At 36.8% G+C, this 22855-nt stretch overlaps 1 protein-coding gene across 2 annotated transcripts; it reads left to right on the forward strand.

Moving 5' to 3' along the window:
* The first annotated feature begins 2482 nt into the window (after positions 1 to 2482).
* WTAP (WT1 associated protein) lies at positions 2483 to 20347 on the forward strand. 2 transcript variants are annotated; one of them, XM_068985051.1, is made up of 7 exons: positions 2483 to 2512; positions 4277 to 4332; positions 7588 to 7646; positions 8918 to 9045; positions 12524 to 12702; positions 17617 to 17771; positions 19140 to 20347. In XM_068985051.1, exons 1-7 carry the CDS (start codon positions 2483 to 2485, stop codon positions 19721 to 19723), a joined length of 1191 nt encoding a protein of 396 aa, XP_068841152.1. In that variant the 3' UTR covers positions 19724 to 20347. The 2 variants fall into 2 exon arrangements, with proteins under 2 accessions (XP_068841152.1, XP_068841153.1); XM_068985052.1 differs by lacking the exons at positions 17617 to 17771; positions 19140 to 20347 and adding an exon at positions 12920 to 13689.
* Positions 20348 to 22855: the final 2508 nt, after the last annotated feature.

A 22855-nucleotide genomic window follows, 5' to 3' on the forward strand; every position in this document is an offset into this window, starting at 1 on the left:
CGACCCAATGGACTGCAGTACGCCAGGCTTTCCTGTCTATCACTAACTCCTGGAGGTTACTCAAACTCATGCCCATTGAGTTGGTGATGCCATCCGATCATCTCATCCTCTGTCATTTCATTCTCCTCCTGCCTTCAGTCTTTCCCAGCATCAGGGTCTTTTCCAGTGAGTCAGTTCTTCGCATCAGGTGGCCAAAGATTGGAGTTTCAGCTTCAGCATCAGTCCTTCCAATGAATATTCAGGACTGATGTCCTTTATGATGGACTGGGTTTATCTCTTTGCAGCCCAAGGGACTCTCAAGAGTATTTTCCAATACCACAGTTCAAAAGCATCAATTCTTTGGTGCTCAGCTTTCTTTATGGTCCAACTCTCAGATCTGTACATGACTACTGGAAAAACCATAGCTTTGACTATATACTAGTGAAGTTCAAATGGCACAATTTTTCTTAAATTTTTAAATTAAATGTGTTATTGATATTTACCTACTGTTTAGCTCTGGACGAATGGGGAGTTCCAAGGAAATGTTCAACTTGACATGTGGATTCCAAGAGGTTGCAGTCTAGTGAGTGAAGTGAAGTTGCTCAGTCGTGCCTGACTCTTTGCGACCCCATGGACAGTGGCCTGCACCAAGCTCCTCCGTCCATGGGATTTTCCAGGCAAGAGTACTGGAGTGGATTGCTATTTCCTTCTCCAGGGAATCTTCCTGACCTAGGGATCGAACCCAGGTCTCCCGCATTGTAGACAGACACTTTACTGTCTGAGCCAACAGGGAAGTCTAGTAATTGCACATTAAAGTCAGGCCTCTGGAGTTAAACACAGTGAGGGTTTATTTCTCAGATGATTGGATTTATTAGAATCATGTTAGGATAGTCACTAAGCAGCTATCTATAACTTGCAACAGCTATCTATAAACTGGGTGATAAGGGGCCTAAAGTAGGCAGAGGCCAGTTTAAAGAGGAAAAAGTACTGATTTTTAAAAAGTAGAAATACAGCCATGTCTTCAGTAGGTATTAGTTGGTCAGAGAGACTTGATCAGCTACATCAGCTCAGAAGCAAATGATACATACTCAGGTTTTTGTTCATTACATCCAATGACAAGATCTTCAAAGAGGGAAGAATTAAACCAGTTAATTGAAGGCATAATCAATATATAGTTGTTGTTTTTTTTTCCTCTAAAATGTACTGATTTCTTCAAGTCAGTGTACTGAGTTGAAGATCAGGGTTCTGAAAATCAGGGTTTAATGACAGTATGATTAAAATATTTGATGTAATTGTATTGTAATATAAAAAATGGTATTAAAGATCATCTCCTTTTGAGGAGTATGTAATATAAAAAATGGTATTAAAGATCATTGTATGTAATATAAAAAATGGTATTAAAGATCATCTCCTTTTGAGGAATCTCAAATATTCACTAAAAGTCAAGTAGCTTTTAAAACTCAGTTTTATACTCTAGATTCTTTGGTTATTTTTTATTGAGGTACTTACATGTGACAAATTGTTGACGTACATTATTTTCAGGTGTACAACATAATGATTTGATATTTATATGCATTGCAAGAGAAGCACTCAAATCTAGATACCATCCGTCACCACGCATAGTTAACAAAATTTTTTTCTTGTGATGAAGCCTTTCAAGTTGACTCTTAGCAGCTTTCAGATACATCAGATGTTACTGACTGTAGTCCCTGTGCTGCACATCACATCGCTGTAACTTGCTTATTTCTCTTTGGTTAGCTTTTTAATAGTTACAGAGTTTGTAATAAGCATGGGTAAGTAAAATAAACTAAAAAGAAAGTTTAAGATATAAGGAGACATATATGACTTTGCTACTAGAAGGGATATCTAAGAATAACAAAGAAGCTAATTTTGATATACAGATTTTTCTGTGACATAAAGTTAAATAATGTCGGTAATGTAGGAATATTTTATTAAGGTGTAAATACCTTCATTCCTGCATTGTATAGTGGTGAATTATGACAGTGATAAACTTGACCTTACTGTAACAATATTAATTCTGTAAAAGGCAAGGCTTAGCAACTGGTGTTACTACCTGAGGCCAGTATCTGACTTCAGCACAGATCTGTCCTTTCTGCTGCAAGATATGTCTTTCACAGGGCACTTGTAAGAATGCATTGAAAAATTGTATTTCTTTCAGTCCTTTGTGGGAGTATTACAAAGAATGATCAACTTTTTTATGAGAGAATTCTTAAGAAAAAAAAAAACCTAATGACAATAATAATGTAAGATGTTCACAAAGGAGAACCTGGGTGCACAGTATACTGGAACCCTGTGATACCTTTGTAACTTTTCTGTAAATCTAAAACTAGTCTGAAAGGTGTGTTTTAATTAAAATAACCTAATGATTTGGTCATAACTGAGTTCAGTAATAAATTCTTTTGCAAAAGCCAGTATATTTTGTTCTACCTTAACTGGAAGAAAATCAGTTGACGTTCTCTTTATTCCTTTTCTAGGATTCAAGATGACCAACGAAGAACCTCTTCCCAAAAAGGTTTGCTTTCTCAGCACTTTTTAAGCACTTTATTTGAATAATAGAGTTGAAGGGACTGTCCATATTGTTTGCTTGTTTTCCCGCTTGCTATCAGTTACATAGCATTGTGGGTATATAATGTGTGAGACATCGTATCTATTATGTAATGTAGATTAAGAACATTTTCAGCCTTTGGAAAACTTGTAGAATCCCCATGATCTACTTGTAATCTTTATCATATGACTGTCTCCAGCTACGTAGCTACAAATAATGTCAAAATAGGAAAGTATTTTATAAGGTCCTCTAAGTTACTTATTTTCTTTTTCTTCCTAACTTAAATCCCTTTGGTTTTAATGCTGAACCACTTTTATATTTAAAAAAAAAAACAGCTAAATTCTACCTTTTCTGGTGAAGTTTTATTTTCTAGTATCACTTTCCTTGTTTTGTTTTCCTATGTTAATTCAGTTTAGGCACTGTGACACACACAAAAGGGGTTACAAAAGGAATAACATTTTCTCAGAGGAATTTATAATACATTTGGGAAAACAGGAATATGTGCTTTCTAACCAGTGAGTATTTAAGTGAACTATTTATTGGATAGTAAACGTTATGGAAATTTTTATCCTAAAAAATCAAGTGCTTTAATAATCTGAGAGTTACTGGGTGCTTTCAGTTAGGCTTAGTAATATATTCTGCTGCTACAGTGTTTTTCCCTCTTTTGTTTCTGATAGTAACACTTACATTGTGGCAAATGCTACTATTTGAACCGTTTTTGTCAAGAAAAATGTTTTAATAAGGAAAATTAATAAGAATTTTATATTAGGATAGGTTCTTCAGTTTTATAGTCTTCTTTGCTTAGAGAAAACAATATTTCTAATTTACAAAGCAGTTTCATCTTATTAGAATATCCTCATCTTTAAAAACTTCACTTTGAAATAAATGTTAATTCATAGTAAGCAGCAAAGACAGGCACAGGGAGGTCTTGTGTACTCTTCACCCAGCCTCCTTTGACGTTAACATCCTGTGTAACATTATCAAAACCAGCAGGCACAGTCCACATGCTCACATTCCATCAGTTACCTGTACATTCTGTGTGTGTATAGTTCTGTGCAAGTTTATCATTTGTAACTTACTGTAAATACCAGCGCAACCAAAACAGTTACCTGAACCATCACCACAAGCCTCTCTATGCCACTCCTTTCTTTATAGCCACATCCATCCTCTCCCACTCTATCCTCAACTCCTGGCAACCACTAATCATTTCTTCATTTACGTAATTATGCTACTTCACAGATGTTGTATACATGCAATTATGCTGTATTAAGTGTCCTTTCAGTTTTCTCTCAGCATCATTTCCTTGCACTTTCTCCAAGTTGTATTTGCTGGCGGTCTGTTTCTTTTTATTGCTGAATCATACTTCATGGTATCATAGTCTACCATTCACCTGTTGAAGGACATTTGGGTGGTTTCCAGTTTCTGGCTATTACAAGTAAAGCTGCTGTTAACATTTTTATACAACTTTCTGTGAAAATAAATTTTCATTTCTTTGGAATATGTGCTTAAGAGTACAAATGTTGGGTTGTATGGAACATCCATTTTTAGTTTTAAAAGAAACCACCAAATTACCTCCAGAGCAGCTGTATCATTTTACATTCTCAGCAGCAATGTATGAACGCTGTTTCTCTGCATCTTCACTCCGTATTTGGTATTGCCACTATTTTTTTATTTACTTATTTTAAAACTTTTAGAAAGAGCACTTAGTTTATATCTTAATTCTCTTCGTAGGTTCGACTGAGTGAAACAGACTTCAAAGTTATGGCACGAGATGAATTAATTCTAAGGTAAAATATTCTTTTATCAAAAATATAAAAATCTTTCTATAGAGCATTATGTTGTGATTTTATACTGTAGTGTTTATATCAGATACTGTTTCGTTTTTAATGTTAACACATCTTCAAATCATTTAATATACTTTTTTCTATGGCCTGTTTCTTCGTTGTGTAAACATTGGGGAAAGCATAACACTTGAAAGAACTAAAGCACTAGCTTGGGTAACTTGTAGACTGACAAGTAACCTGAATTTTTTTCTTGTAGAGGGCACATATTCAGAACTCTAACTAGAGAAGCATTTGTACTTCATGTATATAACTTGGTATGGGGAAAGACTGCTCTCAGAAAGCTTTCAGTTTAACAAATGAATAGACTTGTTTTGATGTTTCTGTTTTTTTTTTTTTTTTCCCTTTTCCATGTAACATGTGGAAAAGTTGTAGCCTTCAAGGATATTTTTCTCATGAAAGAAATACATTATTAAAAAAAAAAGAAATAACATTATTTACTGATGAAGCGAAGTTACTCTGTCTTGTGACTGTGACTTTAGTCACCATTATATTCTTCATTTTCTTATCTGCAAGTTTAAAGAGTTGGATTTAATTACTTTTAAAGATGACATCCAGCTCCGAATTTCTATGGTTGTCTTAAAAATGTCTTACTGAAGCAGACTGTCAAGTACAGCATTATATTACTCATTTTTTAAATGTAAGAAATCAGAAAGTGGGATCACACACATTTTGTGTTTTACAACTTAAATGTATTCTTTCTGCATTTTATCACTGTCGTAAGTTTTTTATGAAATAACTTTTAGATACAAATTAATGCTTTTCAGGGCAGGCTGCAAGTTTATTGAGCTTTTTCCTCTAGAAATTTCAGGGAATGTTTACTTGCTGAACTGAGTAAATGTAACGGGTTGGAAGTGGGGGGAGAGTAAAGGTGGTTTGGGCTCAGTGGTAGAAAATCTGCCTGCCAGGGCAGAAGGTGCGGGGTCGATCCCCAGGTCGGGAGCATCCGCAGAGGAGGAAATGGCAGCCTACTGTAGTACTTTTTCCTGGGAAATCCCATGGACAGAGGAGCTTGGCAGCCTACAGTCGATGGGGTTGCAAAGAGTCAGACGCAACTTAGTGACCTAGCACACACGCATGCACAACAGGGAGACACAGATGGCGTGCTCTGTTGTTTGTTAAGAGTCTGGTAGCTAGTTCTGCTTAGCGCCTCTATTGTGGACGTGCTCTTTTTCTTTGCCATCGTCTCATGCATAGGATAGTTTTCCTATTGCATACCTTTATATTCCTGCACATAAAATTTAAATACTTAGCATTTTAAATCACTCTCACCATTTTTGCTGATGTAGATGCTCATGACACACTGCTTGTGTGTTGGTGTTCTCTTTCTGTCTCTGGTATGGTTATGACTTTTAAGTAGTCTTTTTCCTATCTTCTCGATAAGGATGTTTGCGGTTCAGCTTTTGTATTTGTCTTTTCTTCTAAAATCTTTAACCTCCATAAAACATCTTTTTTCATCCCGAAACGTTGAATGAACTCCTGTTTGTGACCTTTGTTGTAGATGCCATAAAAATAAGGATGCCCTTGGCTTTGTCTTTATATAGAATGGATTAGTTTGATATTATGGAATGTTTTTGTTCATTATGTTATAATGCTTATGAATCTCGTAACTTGTCAAAGGTTTTAAAAATTATAAAAATATTTTCTAAAATCTAAATTTTGATTAGGTGTAACTGAAGAGTGGCTTGAAAACATATTTCTTCAGCAAGCAAGGTAGCAGACAGCTTACTGTCTGGAGCAATTGCTTAAACATAAGACTAGGGAAGGTTTGTTATCTGCAGTAGTTGCCTAGATCAACTAGTGAATGTGTGTGTGTGGGTGTGCGCTCAGTCGTATCCGACCCCATAGATTGTAGTCCGCCAGGCTCCTCTGTCCATGGGATTATCCCGGCAAGAATACTGGATGGGTTGCCATTTCCTTCGCCAGAAGATCTTCAGATCTTCCTGACCCAGGGATGGAACTTGAAACTCCTGCATTTGCAGGCGGATTCTTCACGACTGAGCTACCTGGGAAGCCCTGAGAGGTTTTTTTTTTTTTAATGGCTACACTGGGTCTTCGTTGCTTCATGCATGCTTTCTGTAGTTGAGGAGAGCGGGGGCTACTCTCTGTTTTGGTACACAGGCTTCTCATTGCAGTGTCTTCTGTCATGTAGAGCACGGGCTCTAGGTGAGTGCAGCACACAGGTTCTAGAGCGTGAGCTCAGTAGTTGCGGCCCATGGGCTTAGTTGCTCTGAGGTGGTGGGATCTTCATGGATCAGGGATCAAACTCGTGTCCCCTGCATTGGTAGGCAGATTCGTACCCACTGCGCCACCAAGGAAGTCCTAAAGCCTATATATTGAAGGTAGAGGAATGTAATGAAGAAAGATCCAGATAGCGTATGGCACTTACGCAAGTTGTTTCTGCCAGTTAGATATGCTTTTGAAAAACAGTATGTTCTGTTTTTTATAATGTACAAAAAGGACAGACTCCCTTTTTTATTACTTTGAGAGAAATCACATACTACTTTCATGTAAGAGCTGAGATCACCTTCAGTCCCTTAGAGTTAGGCACATTTTTAAAATACCTTTTGTTTGAGGTGGACAGCATATCTGAAAAGTGGTGGTAAGTTTTTCACTCACCTTTTATCATCCACGCATCATGCTGAACATCAGTGATACACTGTCCTGTATGGTGTGTGATCTGACTCATGGGAACACCTCTTGTTATATACTCAGCAGAGAACACTTTTCTCTATATTTCCATTTATCTAACGCCTATAAGGTCAAGAAGGAATAATTTTAAAGTGACTAGTTTATTATGGTTTATTATGGGTTAAACTAGATTTATAATTATCTTAAAATAATAGGAGTGTGTGCATGTACACTCATTCATGTCTGATTCTTTGCAGCCCCATGGACTGTAAGTCTGCCAGGCTTCTCTGTCCCTGAGATTTTCCAGGCAAAAATACTGAAATGGGTTGCCATTTCCCACGGCAAGGGATCTTCCTGACCGAGGGATTGAACTGGAGTCTCTTGTGTCTCCTACATTGACAGGAGGATTCTTTACACTAGTGCCACCTGGGAAGCCCCTGTTAAAATGAGAGACACATTAAAATCCACACAATGGAATTCTTCGTAAAATATAAAGTTAATGGATGTGATTTTCTAGTATATTTAGTAAAAGCAGTTTAAACATAACTAATGTGGCTTTATTTTTATTAGGTGGAAACAGTATGAAGCATATGTGCAAGCTTTGGAGGGCAAGTACACAGATCTCAACTGTAAGTTAGAGCTTCAGCTTTCTAAGGACTATGTGAATATTCCCTTTTAGATTGTTGTTATAAGCACAGGATAGTTGGTTTTGCTAAGTAATTTTTATTCGAGGATTTTATTAAGGACCTATGTCCAGGCACTGTGTTTGGTGCTAGGAAGTAGAATGATGAAGGAGACGTGATCTCTCTTTTAGTTAACAGTCATTGGAGAAGACTGACATATAGTAACATCACTTAACACTAGCATGACTTCAAACTGAACGACAAGGTTCTGAGAGTGCACAGATAGGGAAATTCACAACTTCTTGACACTTTGCTTAATGTAGCCCTTCCACAGAAAAATTTGAAGTGAAGCATGAGTTATTACTCTAGCAGGGGGGAATGTAGAAGCAACCGGTATTACATTTATGATAGCTTAAATTGTAACAGTAGGATATAGCTGTGTATTTATGGATTTTTCAAAAATCTACTGAAAATAATAAAGTTTATAATTTTAGACCATTTTAGTCTTTGTCACTTTTCACTGAGTTTTAGAGTAACATATTTGCGAGTGTAAAAACCAGTACAATTTTCCAAGTTCAGAAAGATTAATATTTTAAGATCTCAATTATTGTATAATTACAGTATAATCCATAGAAGTTGTGAATAGTGTTGTTTAATGGCTGAGTCATGTCTGATTCGTTTGTGACTCCATGGACTGTAGCCCTCCAGGCTGTTTCTGTCAGTGAGATTTCCCAGGCAAGAATACTGGAGTGGGTTGCCATTTCCTACTCCAGGAAATCTTCCCAACCCAGGGATTGAACCCGCATCGCCTGCATTGGCAGGTGGATTCTTTACCAGTGAGCCAACTAGGGAAACCCCTGTGAAAGCTTAAAATTAATAATTAGCTGTGCAATTATGGGCATGTTTATATTGATTAGGTTAAACAATACTAATCAGGACTTTGTGAATACTTGGTAGTGTAAACAAACGCAAATAATGGAATTTCCTGTCTTTTTTGGGAACAGATTAGACTATAACAGCATAATTCCATCTAGCGTTAAGTGGTTGTGGACCAGTTTAACACCACTAACTCTTGAAAAAACACTCATGATCAAGAATGAAGTTTGTTGTCATAAAAGTTTAGGATAGAAACTAAAGACTTGAACTTTTTTGCCTTGACATATTTTTAACCTTATTTTCCTTGACAAAGGGAGTCAGAACTTTAATTTGGTTAATTCAGTTTGATCTTTAAATGATGTTTCATGATGTTTCATGATGTTTTTCCTTTTCATCATCAGCTAATGATGTAACTGGCTTAAGGGAATCTGAAGAAAAACTAAAGCAGCAGCAGCAAGAATCTGCACGCAGGGAAAACATTCTTGTAATGCGACTAGCAACCAAGGAGCAAGAAATGCAAGAGTGTACTGTAAGTGTTTCAGATGTTTCAAGCCTTTATCAGGGTTTGGGTTTTGGTTCACATTATTTTATGTGTTAACTCACATTAATTTTAATAATACTAATTATACATGCATATTTTGTTAAGGTAGTTATGTTTTGAGCTTCAATGTGCTAAATGTAAAATTCTGATGGATAATTTCTCATCATTGGATTTAAAGTAGTTTTTTGTGGCCAAGAAGTCAGAAGTTTAAGTTATTCTCTGAAATCTCTATAATTTATGAGAATTAGTATATTGGTTCATATATCTTTAAGTAACATAATACCTGAGGGTATAAGCACCATTTACTCATTTTACTTGGCAAGCTTTCTTGTTAATTTCTCCTTTGCTGTCTTTACCTCTTTCTACAGAAAACTAAGTATCAACTTCTACTGTGTCTTCTTTTAATTGACACCTTTCATTTGTACTGTTTGCCATGTCTACATATATCCGAAACCTAGTGACATATTTGATCTTTTAACCCTGGTTGAATTTAGACTCAGTTTTGTCTTCAATAGCCTTAACCCTTGTTTTAGTGTTTGTATATGTAAGTTACATAAGATAGAGGCAGCTCTATCCCTGTTGTTTTTTATTACTTTTTTTTTTTTTCCCCCATTTTTGGGCCATGCCACGCAGCTTGTGGAATCAGACTTCCCTGATAGCTCAGTTGCTAGAGAAACTGCCTGCAGTGCAGGAGTCCCCAGTTTGATTCCTGGGTTGGGAAGATCCCCTGGAGAAGGGATGGGCTACCCCCTCAAGTATTCTTGGGCTTCCCTGGTGGCTCAGCTGGTAAAGAATCCACCTGCAATGTGGGAGACCTGGGTTCAATCCCTGGGTTTGGAAGATCCCCTGGAGAAGGGAAAGGCTACCCACTCCAATATTCTGGCCTGAAGAAGTCCATGGACTATATAGGTCACAAAGAGTCAGACACAATTGAGCAACTTTCACTTTAAACCAGGAACTGAACCCAGGCCTCTGCAGTGAAAACGTTGAGTCTTAACCTCTGTGCCACAAAGGAATTCCCTGTTGTTTCTAATCTTAAAAGCTGTAGTTTTCTTGAATAATTTTGTGTAATCTCCATTTGATAGATAGTTATTAAAATTTAATGCATAAGGCAGTATTCTGGTCATTGGAGGTTAATAATCTATGGGGCACACTTCTGTTTCTTTTCCTTCTCTCACCAATAAAATGTTCTCTAGGACTTAATCACAGTCTTTATTCTTCCTGTGTCCACATTTGCACAAGTCTTCAGTCATTTCTTCACTTTTTCAAAATGACTTCTTTACCTGTTACTTTGCTAAAGAAAAGAGTAGCCTCTTTTATTGTCTGTATCTTCTCAGTGCTTCTTTTGTTTCTACCAGTTACTTTCCACCTTCACTGCCACTGCATTTTTTCTGTAAGGTCATTGTATTAAGAAAATTCTCTTTCTCATCACTTTTATGTCTTCACTTTCCCCAACTTTGGCTTTTGGCGTTCCTTCTTTTGATTTTTTTTTTTTAACTTGGGTACTTGGTTCAAAGAAGTCTTAACAACTTTCTTGTATAAGGGGTTTTGTTTTGTTTTCTGTAACACCGCTCCAATTTTTTTCCTCTTGGGATTTTCATATCTAGTGGTATGAGTAGTACTACTCAAGTGCTGAGTCCCAAAACCAGTTCTTTCTTTCTTTTCATGATATTTAGGATTCTAGGTTCAACCCTTCACTCACTAATAGTTTTAGGTTTCCCTGTTGACACGGCACTGTGCTAGATGCTAACACATGCAAAGGATGGATCTTAACTTCCAGATGCGGGCACCTGGTAGGTAGTGTGAGTGGGTGGTGCCAATGATAGTGTCTCACAAAACCAGTGTGTCTTCATTTCTGCCTCTTGAGTCTTCCCTACTCTTGACATCCTAGTCCAGGCACTTCTGAACCACTTAACCTGGACAGGATGTGCTGTTGATTCACCTCAGTGATTCTGCAGCCATCCCATATACACTGGCAGTTTTGATCATTTTATTCCTAATCTAAGCCTTTGGTGCTGCCTCTTCACCCTTCTGTTATCTCAACCGAGATTTAAGATTTTTTTTCCAAGTAGAACCTAACTTACCAGCCACATTTTTTTTTAATAGCGCTTCTCTGCACACCTCAGCCGAAGCACTTACTGATCTTTCTGTTAGAACACAGTGAGGTTTTGCAGAAAGGGCAGCAGGAGCAAAAATCACAAGGACATGGCAAGCTTATAGTAGCAGATGAGGGCATTTCATTTTATAAACTTTTAAAATTCCTTAAGCTAGAAGAAAGAAAATTAGTTCTGTTTGCTTGACGAAGTAGTAATTAAGTATAGCCTAATCCTCTTAGTATATTTGTATCTTTTACTAAATTCATGTTAGACATTAATAGCTGTTTTGGAAATGTTATTTTTAATCCTATTTAAGGTTTAGAATGGAGTAGGATCTTGAACCTGATCTACTTTGGGTGCAAAGAAAGTGATGCATTTAATGCTAACAAACTGTATTTCTTATTTTAAAATTGTGCTGACAGTACAACCAGAGTTGAAATTGAAGGTTTCATATATAAGTAGAGGGATTTGGTGTGGTGGGAAAAGCCTTAGACTGGGAGTCAGGAAGCTTGAGAATAAGAATTCTAGTTCCAGTACTGGCATTGAACTAACTGTGTCCTTGAACAATTGGCTTCTTTAATCTCTCAAAACTAAGCAGTTTGGACCAGGTCAGTCACCTTCCAGCTTTACAATGCTGTGATTCAAATCTGCTTGGAGGGAGAAAAGTGAATATATGCTTAATTTTGGGTTAAGGTGCTATTTATAAAGCTGTAATGCCAGCTCATGTAAATATGTAAGTACTGTGTACTTTTAAATTTAGAAATGCAAATATGTTTTAAGTTGTAATCTTGTACTTGGTATACTGTTAGGGAACAGTTTCCCAAAAGCACAGATTTGTATGAGTAAATCACTATACTCTTAAATAATTAATATTTTAAACTTTGCCTTTTTTTTCCCCCAATGGGCATCAGCATTTTTAATAAATACAGCAGCGGGGTTTTTTTTTGCTTGTTTTTTTGTACTGTTTTGATTGCCAACATGTAGTCTCCTTTAAGTTTCCAAATATGGAATGCAGTCAAATGGCCTTTTTTCCTATGTGGATAACTTTGTGAGTGTTCTTTTTTGTGGGTTTTTTTGCTATGTTTTGAAGGTTTTTTTTGCTGCAAGGCTTGTGGTATCTTACTTCCCTGACCAGGTATTGAAATCAAGCCCTGGCAGTGAGAGCAACTGAGTCCTAACCACTAGATGGCCAGGGAATTCCTAAATAGTTGTTCTTAATTTGTACTTTTTTTTTAGAGGATTTTAAGATAGAAGGGAGAGGGGCTTAGTAAGCAAGTTGGTAAACCAGTGAACAGAAAGGGATTTTATCTCATCATCTTAGGTATGTTTCCTTTGATTTGGTAGTAATGGGGTCTTTTTGCTTTGCACAGACTCAGATCCAGTACCTCAAGCAAGTCCAGCAGCCTAGCGTTGCACAACTGAGATCAACAATGGTGGACCCAGCGATCAACTTGTTATTCCTAAAAATGAAAAGTGAACTGGAACAGACTAAAGACAAACTGGAACAAGCCCAAAATGAACTGAGTGCCTGGAAGTTTACGCCTGATAGGTAAACAAATCATACTCCCCAGTCAAGACTTCCCTGACAGTCCCACTGCGAGAAAGCTGTGGTGGGACAGCCACGTACTCGTTTCCACACCAAGACTCAGACTTTTTGAGCCAAAAAGCCACATTCTTATACTATCCAGCTTGTAAAGGTTAATGTAAAACTTACCAGATGAACCTTGTGTTTCAGCTTTTTTCTCTTCCCCTTCCCCTTGCTTCAGAGGCCTGATGGCGTCGGACTATTCCGAAGAAGTGGCCACCTCCGAAAAATTCCCCTTCTAGAACATGTAGACACTTGAGAAATGTTTCTGTTTGAAGAAAATAGAGGGAGAAACAGAAGTCTTAAGTCTGTGGCACACTGTGTCTTCAGACAGTTTGGAGGAATGAAAACCTAGAGATTTAAAACCATGAATTGAACATGTAAAATTCCAGTAAATGTAAAGATGGAATATGCATCGCTCTTAACCTTGAGCATAGTGACTTAGAGACACTGTATATCAGTTTTGCCAATAAGACCGTGGACTTCGTGATTGTTGTTGAACTTCTGGGTCACACTCATATGAGGTGAATTTTGCCTTTAAAGGGTTTATTTGCTAAGAACCAACTTAATAGTCATGAGTGAATCAAATAATAGATGTCAGTACAAGTAGTTCATCTATTTAACCATTTCGTTTGGGGCTCTATATTACTTGATTGAGCCTTAAATCAGTGTGGTTTTACTCAATGATTTGTTCTTTGAATGGTTGCTAATACTGTAGATAATCTTACCGAGGACTGTACAAACATGAAGGTGTGGTGTCAAACTTCAGGTTTTAAACTGTTTGAAGCGTTATAAACATTCATTTCACAACTAGATTGTATAAGGATATTGGCTGTGATGAGACTCACTGCGTTATTTTTTTCAGTAGTGAAATTGATTAAATCCCCATTCCATTCAACAGGCACATGTTGAAAGAGCATTGTCGTTGGTGTTAATGGGGGAATGTGTTCCTTCATTGTATTTGGGCCTTTTGTATTGCACTTTTGATATTAAATTAAATGTGCCTTGAAATAGTTGTTTTTTTTTTTTTTTAAGTTCAAGGATTACTATGATGATTTTGTTGTACTTTTAACATTTTGATTGGGGGGCGCTGTGGAGAGCAGATTGATTGGAAAAAATTGTTGGTGTGCTCTTCAAAGTGAAGGAGAAGGCTCTGTGTCTTATTTTTTAAAGACCTACTTTTTTCCAGCTGGTATCAAAAAAACAAAGAGACTTGACACTTGTTGCTTTTTGACACCTTGTCCCAGGATATTGCAGTAGAAATTAATGTGGGACAGCTTTACAGGGTGCCTGCCAGAAGATTGGGGACAGAATATATTGGAACTGTGGGCTGGCCTAAGTGAGACATTTTATGAATTGAAAAAAAAAGTATAGTGATCATTTCTAGCAAATTCATTTGCTCATTTAGATAAATGAGGCATTATTTTCTTCATGCTTCCATCCAATCCTGGAGGTGAATTTTTTCGTCAGATCATTCTATAAGTCACCAATTCGAATTTTCACTTGGTGATAATGGAGTCTAAGATGAGTGAAGATAAAATGTTCCAGATTTTCCCAACGTTTAAGTGCAGTTTTAACAAGGGTGACTTAAGTTCTCTCTTAATCATTCCAATCAATTGTAAGTATCTCGTATGTCTGTACTTGAGGGAACTGATTGTGGGGCAGAGGGCGGGTTGAAGAAGTGGTTTGTGTGACTTCACAGCAAGAAATCCGCTTCTAAGATTCTCACTGTGGGGGTTGGAGGGTAAGTAACCACATCTGTTTGAAATTAGCTTATTGTACCCGAATTAAGGCTTTTGTATATATTTTATGCCATTAAAGATCACAGTAGAAATGGGCTACGTATTTTCAGTAGGTCAAGAGATAATTCATGAAAGGTATTATGTACTCAGATTTAGCCAAGCATTTTTCTTTTGCCACTTAAGTAACAGTCACATTGAGGTGGGTTTTTTTCTTCTTATTGTTAAAAAACGTTTAATTAATAAGATAACACATGCTCATGTATAAGATTGAAACAGCATAAAGAAAAGTAGAGGTGTATAAGTTTTACTCCTGGGTGACCTTCCCCTTCCCCTTTCTATTCCCCAGGAATAGTGACCATTTTTAAATTTCTTGGGTATCAAGATAATTTGTATGCATATACAGTAATTATATGTGTATTGGTTTTAAACAAATGTGGACATGCATATGTATATATAGATGATTTGTAGCATGACTTTCCCCAGGCCCCCTTTATCCTTGGACTTTTTCTCCATTTTTTAGTATATTTAGGTTACTTACCATTTTTAATGGTTGTATAATATTTTCATTGTATTATTTTAACCACCTATAAATGGAATTTTGTAAAAAGTGAATTATAAGCTAGAGTTCATTGGGTGGTACAACTGCATCATTAATTTGAAACAAACAGTGCTCCATCAATACTCTGTCTGCAATAATTCAAATAGAATGGGTTGTGTGGGTTTTGTTTTTCACTTTTTCATTGTTTAAATTTTGAGAGAGAATGATCCCCTGAATTATGTTGTCCACTTTAGTTAAAATATTTCATACCCTGATAGTGTGTATATTTTAGAATAGTTACAGGGAGATGTTGCAGAATTTTGACAGTTTTCAGCTTGCATTTATAAACAGTTGTGTGTGTATACTTTCAGAATACCCTCATCCCTTCCCCTTGATAACAAAGCAGTGTACAGTATCTGTTCCTTCTCTTAAATTACTTGCTACTTTTTTCTTTGTGAGTTATTTGATTTTTAGCAATAGGTTAGAATATTTTTTAATTAAAAAAAAAATTACTCCAGAGCCAAGTTCCTTGAAATTGGATTCTTACCACTTTTTGTGATACAATGAACACAAAAATTTTATACAACAGTAAAGTGGCATAAAATTAAAGAATGCTTAAAGAAAAGATTCAGTGAAGATTTGTTTTAATTATTTTAGAAGTGATAGGATTATTTTAGAGCATTTATTAAAAGGCGTGACTTCATAAATGAAATATTTTTTCATTAGAATTTGGTACTTTCTATGAGGTTAAGTCAGGTCACAAGTTGCTCTATTGATTTTACAATTGTTTGTGTTAAAAAAAATTGATATAAAAGATTTCTCAGGTTAGTTGGTAAACTGACGTTTTCACAAGAAAGCAGAGTTGGGGGAAGCATAGGCAGTGAAGTGGAAAGAAGGCCACTGTCTCTGATGATAGTGCCTGTTTCTTAATTCCTCATTTGGTTTCTAAATTCTTATTCAGTAGAGGCTAAAGTCTGAGGATGCTAATAGGAAATACAGGAAATCTGGAGCTGTAATGACAACAGATACCAGCTGATAAAGTTGCCATGTCGAGAGAGAACCCTTTCCACATGCTAACTCGTTTTCATATGAGGCTTCTTTGTGCAATAGTAAGCCAGGTTTTGGGCTTCCCTGGTGGCTCAATGGTAAAGAATCCCCTGCCAATCCAAGAGATGCGGATTCGATCCCTGGGTGGGGAAGATCCCCTGAAGAAGGAAATGGCAACCCACTCCAGCTTTCTCACCTGGAAAACCCCATGGACAGGGGAGCCTCGTGGGCTACAGTCCATGGGGTCACGAAAGAGTCAGATACGGCTTAGTGACTTAAACACCACCAACAACCACCACCAGGTTTTACTTCAGATTTGTGTAAGGAAAATATATCACAAACGTTCACTTGAATCACATAGGGTTAAAACGTGCTATTGATAAAAGAACCTTCCATCACAAACCCCAATAACAGTGTCTCAGTAAAACTTCACTGCTTTTGTTTAGTGTCAGCATTAACAATAGAAATGATCACTTTTTTAAAGAGTTCTGATTTAAGCATACAATTGTGATGTTACCTTAGAGACTTGGAAAGGGACAGTTTGATATTCTTACCATAAAGTTGAGAATGATCTTACTGATTAAAATTTTTTTTGCTGACACTGTTCTTTTAATGGGCTTTGATTTGCCCGATACATTACTTCACAATACATCTTCTCCTTATTAGTAATATATAGAGGATGAACCTTGATTGATTTTTGCAATTGCTGTATATATGTATGTAGAAAGTATGGCAGTCCTAATTTGGCAGATATTCACATATTTGTATTATTTATGCTAAGTAACCCCAATCTTATTTTTCTGTCCTAATTAAGGATAATCTTTTCAACATGAATAAAATCTTCACCGTATATCGGCATTAAAATTTCAAAAACATATCCCAGTTTAAGACAGGTCAAATATATATATACATATATATATATATATTATATAAAGTTAATTGAGGGATTGATAAATAGAAATAGTCTTGAGTCTTTTTAAAAACAATTACTGAACAGGCCTCCCTTAATGCAATAAATGTTCTTGTGGGAACTGCCTATTAACAGGTATCCTTACAAACACTGGTATAGCAAGAATTTACTCTCATCTGTGTATTTATAGGTACTGATTTTATATATTAGGTAGAAGTTTACATTTGGGGTTGATGTTGCATTTACCCTTTCAAGAATTTTTCTGTTTCATAAAACTAAGTACCTTAGAGTTGTATTAATATTGATATATTTGAAATGTGTGTCAAATAACTGGCCTGTTTCTATTTCAAATTATAATTTGGGATAAAAGTAGATTTCAGAATCAATTATAATGTAATAGAAACAGAAAGTAGTCACTTAGGTACTTTTTCTTCAGGTTTTATCTTTGCCGCTGTATTGGCAAAATACTGAAATGTACAAGATGGATGTGTCCGGAAAAGCAGATGGTAACTGTAGGCAGGCGTCTGCTGTGACAGAGTTATATTCTGTATGTGTTATACCTGTTGCTGTGATAATTTCAAACAAAGAAGGTTGTCAAGAATTTGTCTTCATTTTGTGATGAATGGCTCTTTCCCTTGCAGCCAAACAGGCAAAAAGTTAATGGCGAAGTGTCGAATGCTTATCCAGGAGAATCAAGAGCTTGGAAGGCAGCTGTCCCAGGGACGTATTGCGCAACTTGAAGCAGAGTTGGCTTTACAGAAGAAATATAGTGAGGAGCTTAAAAGCAGTCAGGATGGTAAGGGGTTTTTTGAAAAGTTTGGTTAACTTTGCCCTGGCTTTAAAATACTGCCAGGCATGAGTATTATAGATTAGAGTCTGTATGTGCTAATCTCTACCAATGGTTCTATGAAATTATAAGTGAAATATTTCCAGTTGAGTCAACAAACGAAGCCATTTAATTTAGCGGCAGTTCCCCCCTCCCCCCCAGTTGTTTGTTGTGCAAATTTTATAAGTTTTTTATTTTTTAGGGGTGGGGTTTGGAAAGACAGGAGGGCTTTTGTATTAATAAGGCATTACGTAGCTATATATATTTATATTTGGTGCTTAAAAGGATATATTCAGTGCTTAATATCTTCACTTAACTGATTTCTCTAAGTGTAGATCTTGGAAATATTTGGCCTTGTCCAGGGATTTAAAAATATATAATTGATTGTGGAAGAATTCCCTAGTGGTCCAGTGGTGTGGAGTCAGTACTTTCAGCTCCTGGGCCAGGTTCCATCTCTGGTCAAGTAACTCAAATTCCTGCAAGCTGCGAGGCATGGCCAAAAATAAGAAATAACTACAGAGTTTCTGTTTAGTGAATAAGATGTAATATTTATTTGCCCAAAGAAATGGAACTTATCAGCCACCATGCTGGTCTAGTATAGCTGCATACATGCTCTTTCTCCTTTGTGAAGAAAATTAGTAAGAAAAACACCCTCTCTCTCTAAAGATTAAATTAATTGCAGCTTTGTAGTTAACTGCAAAGAAGGTCCGTAGTCAATATCTTTAAAACTGCCTCTTCAAAGTGGTGGTTTTTAGCTCTTACTATTTGTAAATACAGTAAATAGGAGTCTTTTTGTATAGTAGTGAAGGAACTCCCTCACCCCAAGACCTTTTTAGAACATAGACATCTGTATTTTTATCAGTTTCAAGAGTTATTTTTTTCTGAATTTTGTTCTTGAATGTGAAATAATCTTTGCTGATAGCATGGCTTCTTTGGAGTGTTGGAATCAAGGGCTTCCCCAGGGACTACACCTGCTGTGGAGCTGAACATTGGCTAGGAGGGTGAGGAGTAAGGGGCCAGGCTTGTAGGCCCATAGGCAAACAAACATGGAACACATTTTGTGGGCTGAAACCAGTTTTATGTGGCCAGATAGCTTGGATCATTGTAAACTTGCTTGCTTTTATATATTCAGGCTTTTGCTTTCTCTCACAAATGAACTTATTGAATGGCTAATTTAAAATTCCAAGCAAAATTTTGAAATAGTCTTTTGTGATTTTAGAATTGTATTTGTTTACTTAGAAACATTTATTGAATGCCTAGCTTTGTGCAGGCACTAAGAAGTATTTTTAAATATATTGTAAGAGATATTAAAAGTAGGTTTGACTCTCCTTTGCACAGAACTGAATGACTTCATCATTCAACTTGACGAAGAAGTAGAGGGTATGCAGAGTACCATACTAGTTCTTCAGCAACAACTGAAGGAGACGCGCCAGCAGTTGGCTCAGTACCAACAGCAGCAGTCTCAAGCCCCAGGCCCAAGTACCAGCAGGACTACATCTTCTGAGCCTGTAGGACAGGCAGAGGCCACAGGTAAAGACTGCAGTCGTCTGGCCAACGGACCAAGTAATGGCAGTTCCTCCCGGCAGAGGACGTCTGGGTCTGGATTTCACAGGGAGGGGGACACAGCCGAAGATGACTTTCCTCCTTCTCCAGGGAATGGGAATAAGGCCTCCAGCAGCTCAGAGGAGAGAACTGGCAGAGGAGGTAGTAGTTACGTAAACCAACTCAGTGCGGGGTATGAAAGTGTAGACTCTCCCACGGGCAGTGAAAACTCTCTCACACACCACTCAAATGACACAGACTCCAGTCATGACCCGCAAGAGGAGAAAAGCGTGAGTGGGAAAGGCAACCGAACTGCGGCTTCCCGCCACGTGCAGAATGGCCTGGACTCGAGTGTAAGTGTACAGGGCTCTGTTTTGTAAAACAAAAAAATTTCCAGCAAATTTTTATACAGTGTCATTTAATTTGGAAGAGGATACTGTCCAGTTAATTAACGCATACTTTTGTCACAATTTGCCTTTTTTGTGGGTGGTTTTTTTTTTTTATTTTTCCTTTTTTCTTTGCTTCAATATCTCTGCCACTTTGGAAATTGTAACAGTTAATTACTTTGAATGTTGCTAAAAGGACATTTTGTGTAGGGTCAGGTTATTTTTATATGAGTTAATGTGAAGTTGTAAATGGAACTCTTTCCTTAAAGTATAACACAGTGATGTCTGTGTGAATCTGTGTCTACCCTAGAACCTGTGCTGTGTGAGGGCATTCTTACTCATGCTGTTACTATGCTTATACACCATTCAGACTTGTCAGAGTAGATGTGGGTTTATGACTGCCAAGTTTGCCCAGTACAGTAGTTTTATCACTAAAAGTTGGACTTGTTGAAGGAGTCCTATAGTAGTTTCAGTGTTAGATACAGTTTTTCCCACCATACATCTGTGCATTTTCTCTTTAGGTGATTGAATGTTTAAGAAATTTGTGTGCATAGTTACTCAGTTTTTATGAATTGTTGTATCCTGTTAATGCATATTGCTCTGTGACTCCAGTATATCTTACCTGTACTGACCAAACTTAAATAAAGATTTTTATTGTAACTCCTTACATTAGTTGTTTTTTTTTGTTTGTGTGTGTGTGTTTAGCATTTGTCATTTATTCTCATTGAATAGCTGACTGTCTACTCCATTTTTCCACAAACCACAAAGGTGGAACTTAAGTCCATGCATAAATTTAATTGTGCAGTTTGTTTTTTTCCTGCCTTATACAAACAATTGTTAAAATATTTGAGAATTTAGAAAAGTGTAAAGAAGGAAATAGTCACCTAAGTATTTGTTAGGTTATAATTGAAAAAGTAGGCTTTGTGAAACGATTTCAGGTAATAAGTTATCGTGTAGTCAGTGATGTTTTAAAATCTTGTCCACTTATATGGATTTGTACTAATAACATTTGCTAATATTATGTAATAACAGTGTGGAGTGTTAGAATGAAGGCGAAATGTTTTAAAGAGGTAAGACAGTTTGCTTCATTTCCTGTCACATTTTAAACATTAAGTATCAAAGTCCAGTTGGGGGTGGGAGGTAATCTCAAGAGGGAGGGGATATATATGTATACTTAATAGCTAATTCATGTACACCAGAAACCAATACAAATTGTAAAGCAATTCTCCAATTAAAGTATCAAGGTCTTGGAATGGAATGGCTCTAAAATAGCTTTTCATACGTGTGGTTAAGATGAAGTATGATTTTTGCTAAAAGCTAAATATTTTGTTTTATATTTTATCTGTAATATAATCAGGGAACCTCAGACGGAGAGTTAACGGCATTTGAAACTGAGGAACAACTTGAAAGTCACTCCTTTGGTTTTGCTTAACTGGCATACAAATACATCTGGTCTTCATGGTGTAGTAAAATACTGAACTTGTCTTTTGATTAACCTTTTGTGCAGTCTTCAAGTGTTGAAAAAGATCCTACACAATTTTAAATGAATTTGCTTATACACATTTTGGTATGTACTGAAATAACTTTCCTTGGTGTATTAAGTACTGTGAACTTTGGCTTTAATTGTATATTCTTTTAACTTGCTGAATTTAAACAAATGGAATTTCTCTTCCTTTTTGTGGTATGTAATCATTGGTGTGTGCAGGAAATAGAATTGTATGACTAAATTTAATAGGCCTATTATGTATCATTACCAATTTTCAGATTTCTGTTGAATCTGCGTTAATGGATGAATGACTTGGCCAGAGAGAACTCAAGGTTGTTCAGTTGGTATTTTTCATTTTTGGAGTTGGATGCTTTATTTGCCTGGTGTACCTGATTAAAGAGATGGTAAATCATAATGGAGGTTGAGAGTGACCTAGATTTTAATGGGTTTGAATCCTGGCTTTACCATTTATCTACTTCATGACTTGAGTGAACTACTTTATCTCTGTGGCTCCAGTGTTTCCCGGTAAAGAGCAATAAATGAGTTAATACATGTAAAATGCTCTCAACAGCACCAAGCATCTAGTGACTGCTCACTAAATGTTCACATGACTATTACCTTAAAGTTCCAGTCTTGATAACAGACCATCTCCTTTAGTCATACTCCACATAGAAATTTTTATTGTTTGGGTAGTTTCCACTGATGGAACAGGACAATAGCTTTAATGTATTGTATCTTGGAGGGAAAAGTCAAAAGCCGCCTGTGTTTATTATTTCATTCCTGAGTTTCAAGTGTCTTCTTAATGCTGGACAAGTGCAGGTGCCTAAGAATTCTTGAAAATGGAGAACCCAGCTTTTGACAAAAAGCTTGCTGAGTACTGCCAAAGAAGGGTAATTTATGGGCAGACAACTTAGTTAAAGCCCAAGATGATAAGAAAGTTTCTGTGTCTCTACTTGAACATTAGTTTCAGTGTGTTTACTATGAAGGTAGCAAAAAAAAAGGTCTTAACATTCTTTGACATGTTCTAAGTACTTACATGCCAGAAACTGACAGGTATTTTATATGCATTATAATTTTTATCATCACTCCATGAGACAGGCGCTTGTTATCCCCTCCTACACAGTAGTAAATGTGCTTATAAAAGGGTCCTGTAAAAAGCAAAGGGTTGGCAAACATTCGAGCTGCCCTTCAGGTGCTGTTATTAAAGCTGTCTGGACATACCAACCTCAAAACTGGCCGCTGACCCAGGTCTGATGCCAAGAGCTGATTCTTGACACTGCCATTCTGCTTCCCTTCATCCTCGAGTAAGGAGAACAGTGTACCTGAGCTTCTAAGGAGGACACTTGACCAGCTGCCTGGATGGTCACTGTGGTAAACGGGTCGGAAACAGTCCCCAAACGGCAATGCAGTATGGAAAAAATGCAAACCATGATTCTGAGTATATAGTTCAAGATGCTAGCTAAGGTGAGACGGTTTAGTTAATCTCTCAGAAGTAGTTAATTTGAGCCCTTGAAGAAAATGATACTAACTAGTTTGTGGACCAAAGGATTGAGACTTATTTCACAGCATCTGAAATTACTAGGGGATACACCAATTGCCATCTCTTCATAGAAGATTTAGTGAGTACCACTGCTGGGACG

The sequence above is a fragment of the Capricornis sumatraensis genome, chromosome 13 (genome assembly GCF_032405125.1).
Source record: "Capricornis sumatraensis isolate serow.1 chromosome 13, serow.2, whole genome shotgun sequence".
In the NCBI taxonomy this organism is placed as follows: Eukaryota; Metazoa; Chordata; class Mammalia; order Artiodactyla; family Bovidae; genus Capricornis; species Capricornis sumatraensis.

Coding starts and splice junctions, on each gene's coding strand:
- WTAP (XM_068985051.1), top strand. CDS start 2,483: ATGACCAACGAAGAACCTCTTCCCAAAAAG. Junction 2,513..4,276: donor AAGAACCTCTTCCCAAAAAG/GTTTGCTTTCTC, acceptor TTCTCTTCGTAG/GTTCGACTGAGTGAAACAGA. Junction 9,046..12,523: donor AAGAAATGCAAGAGTGTACT/GTAAGTGTTTCA, acceptor TGCTTTGCACAG/ACTCAGATCCAGTACCTCAA.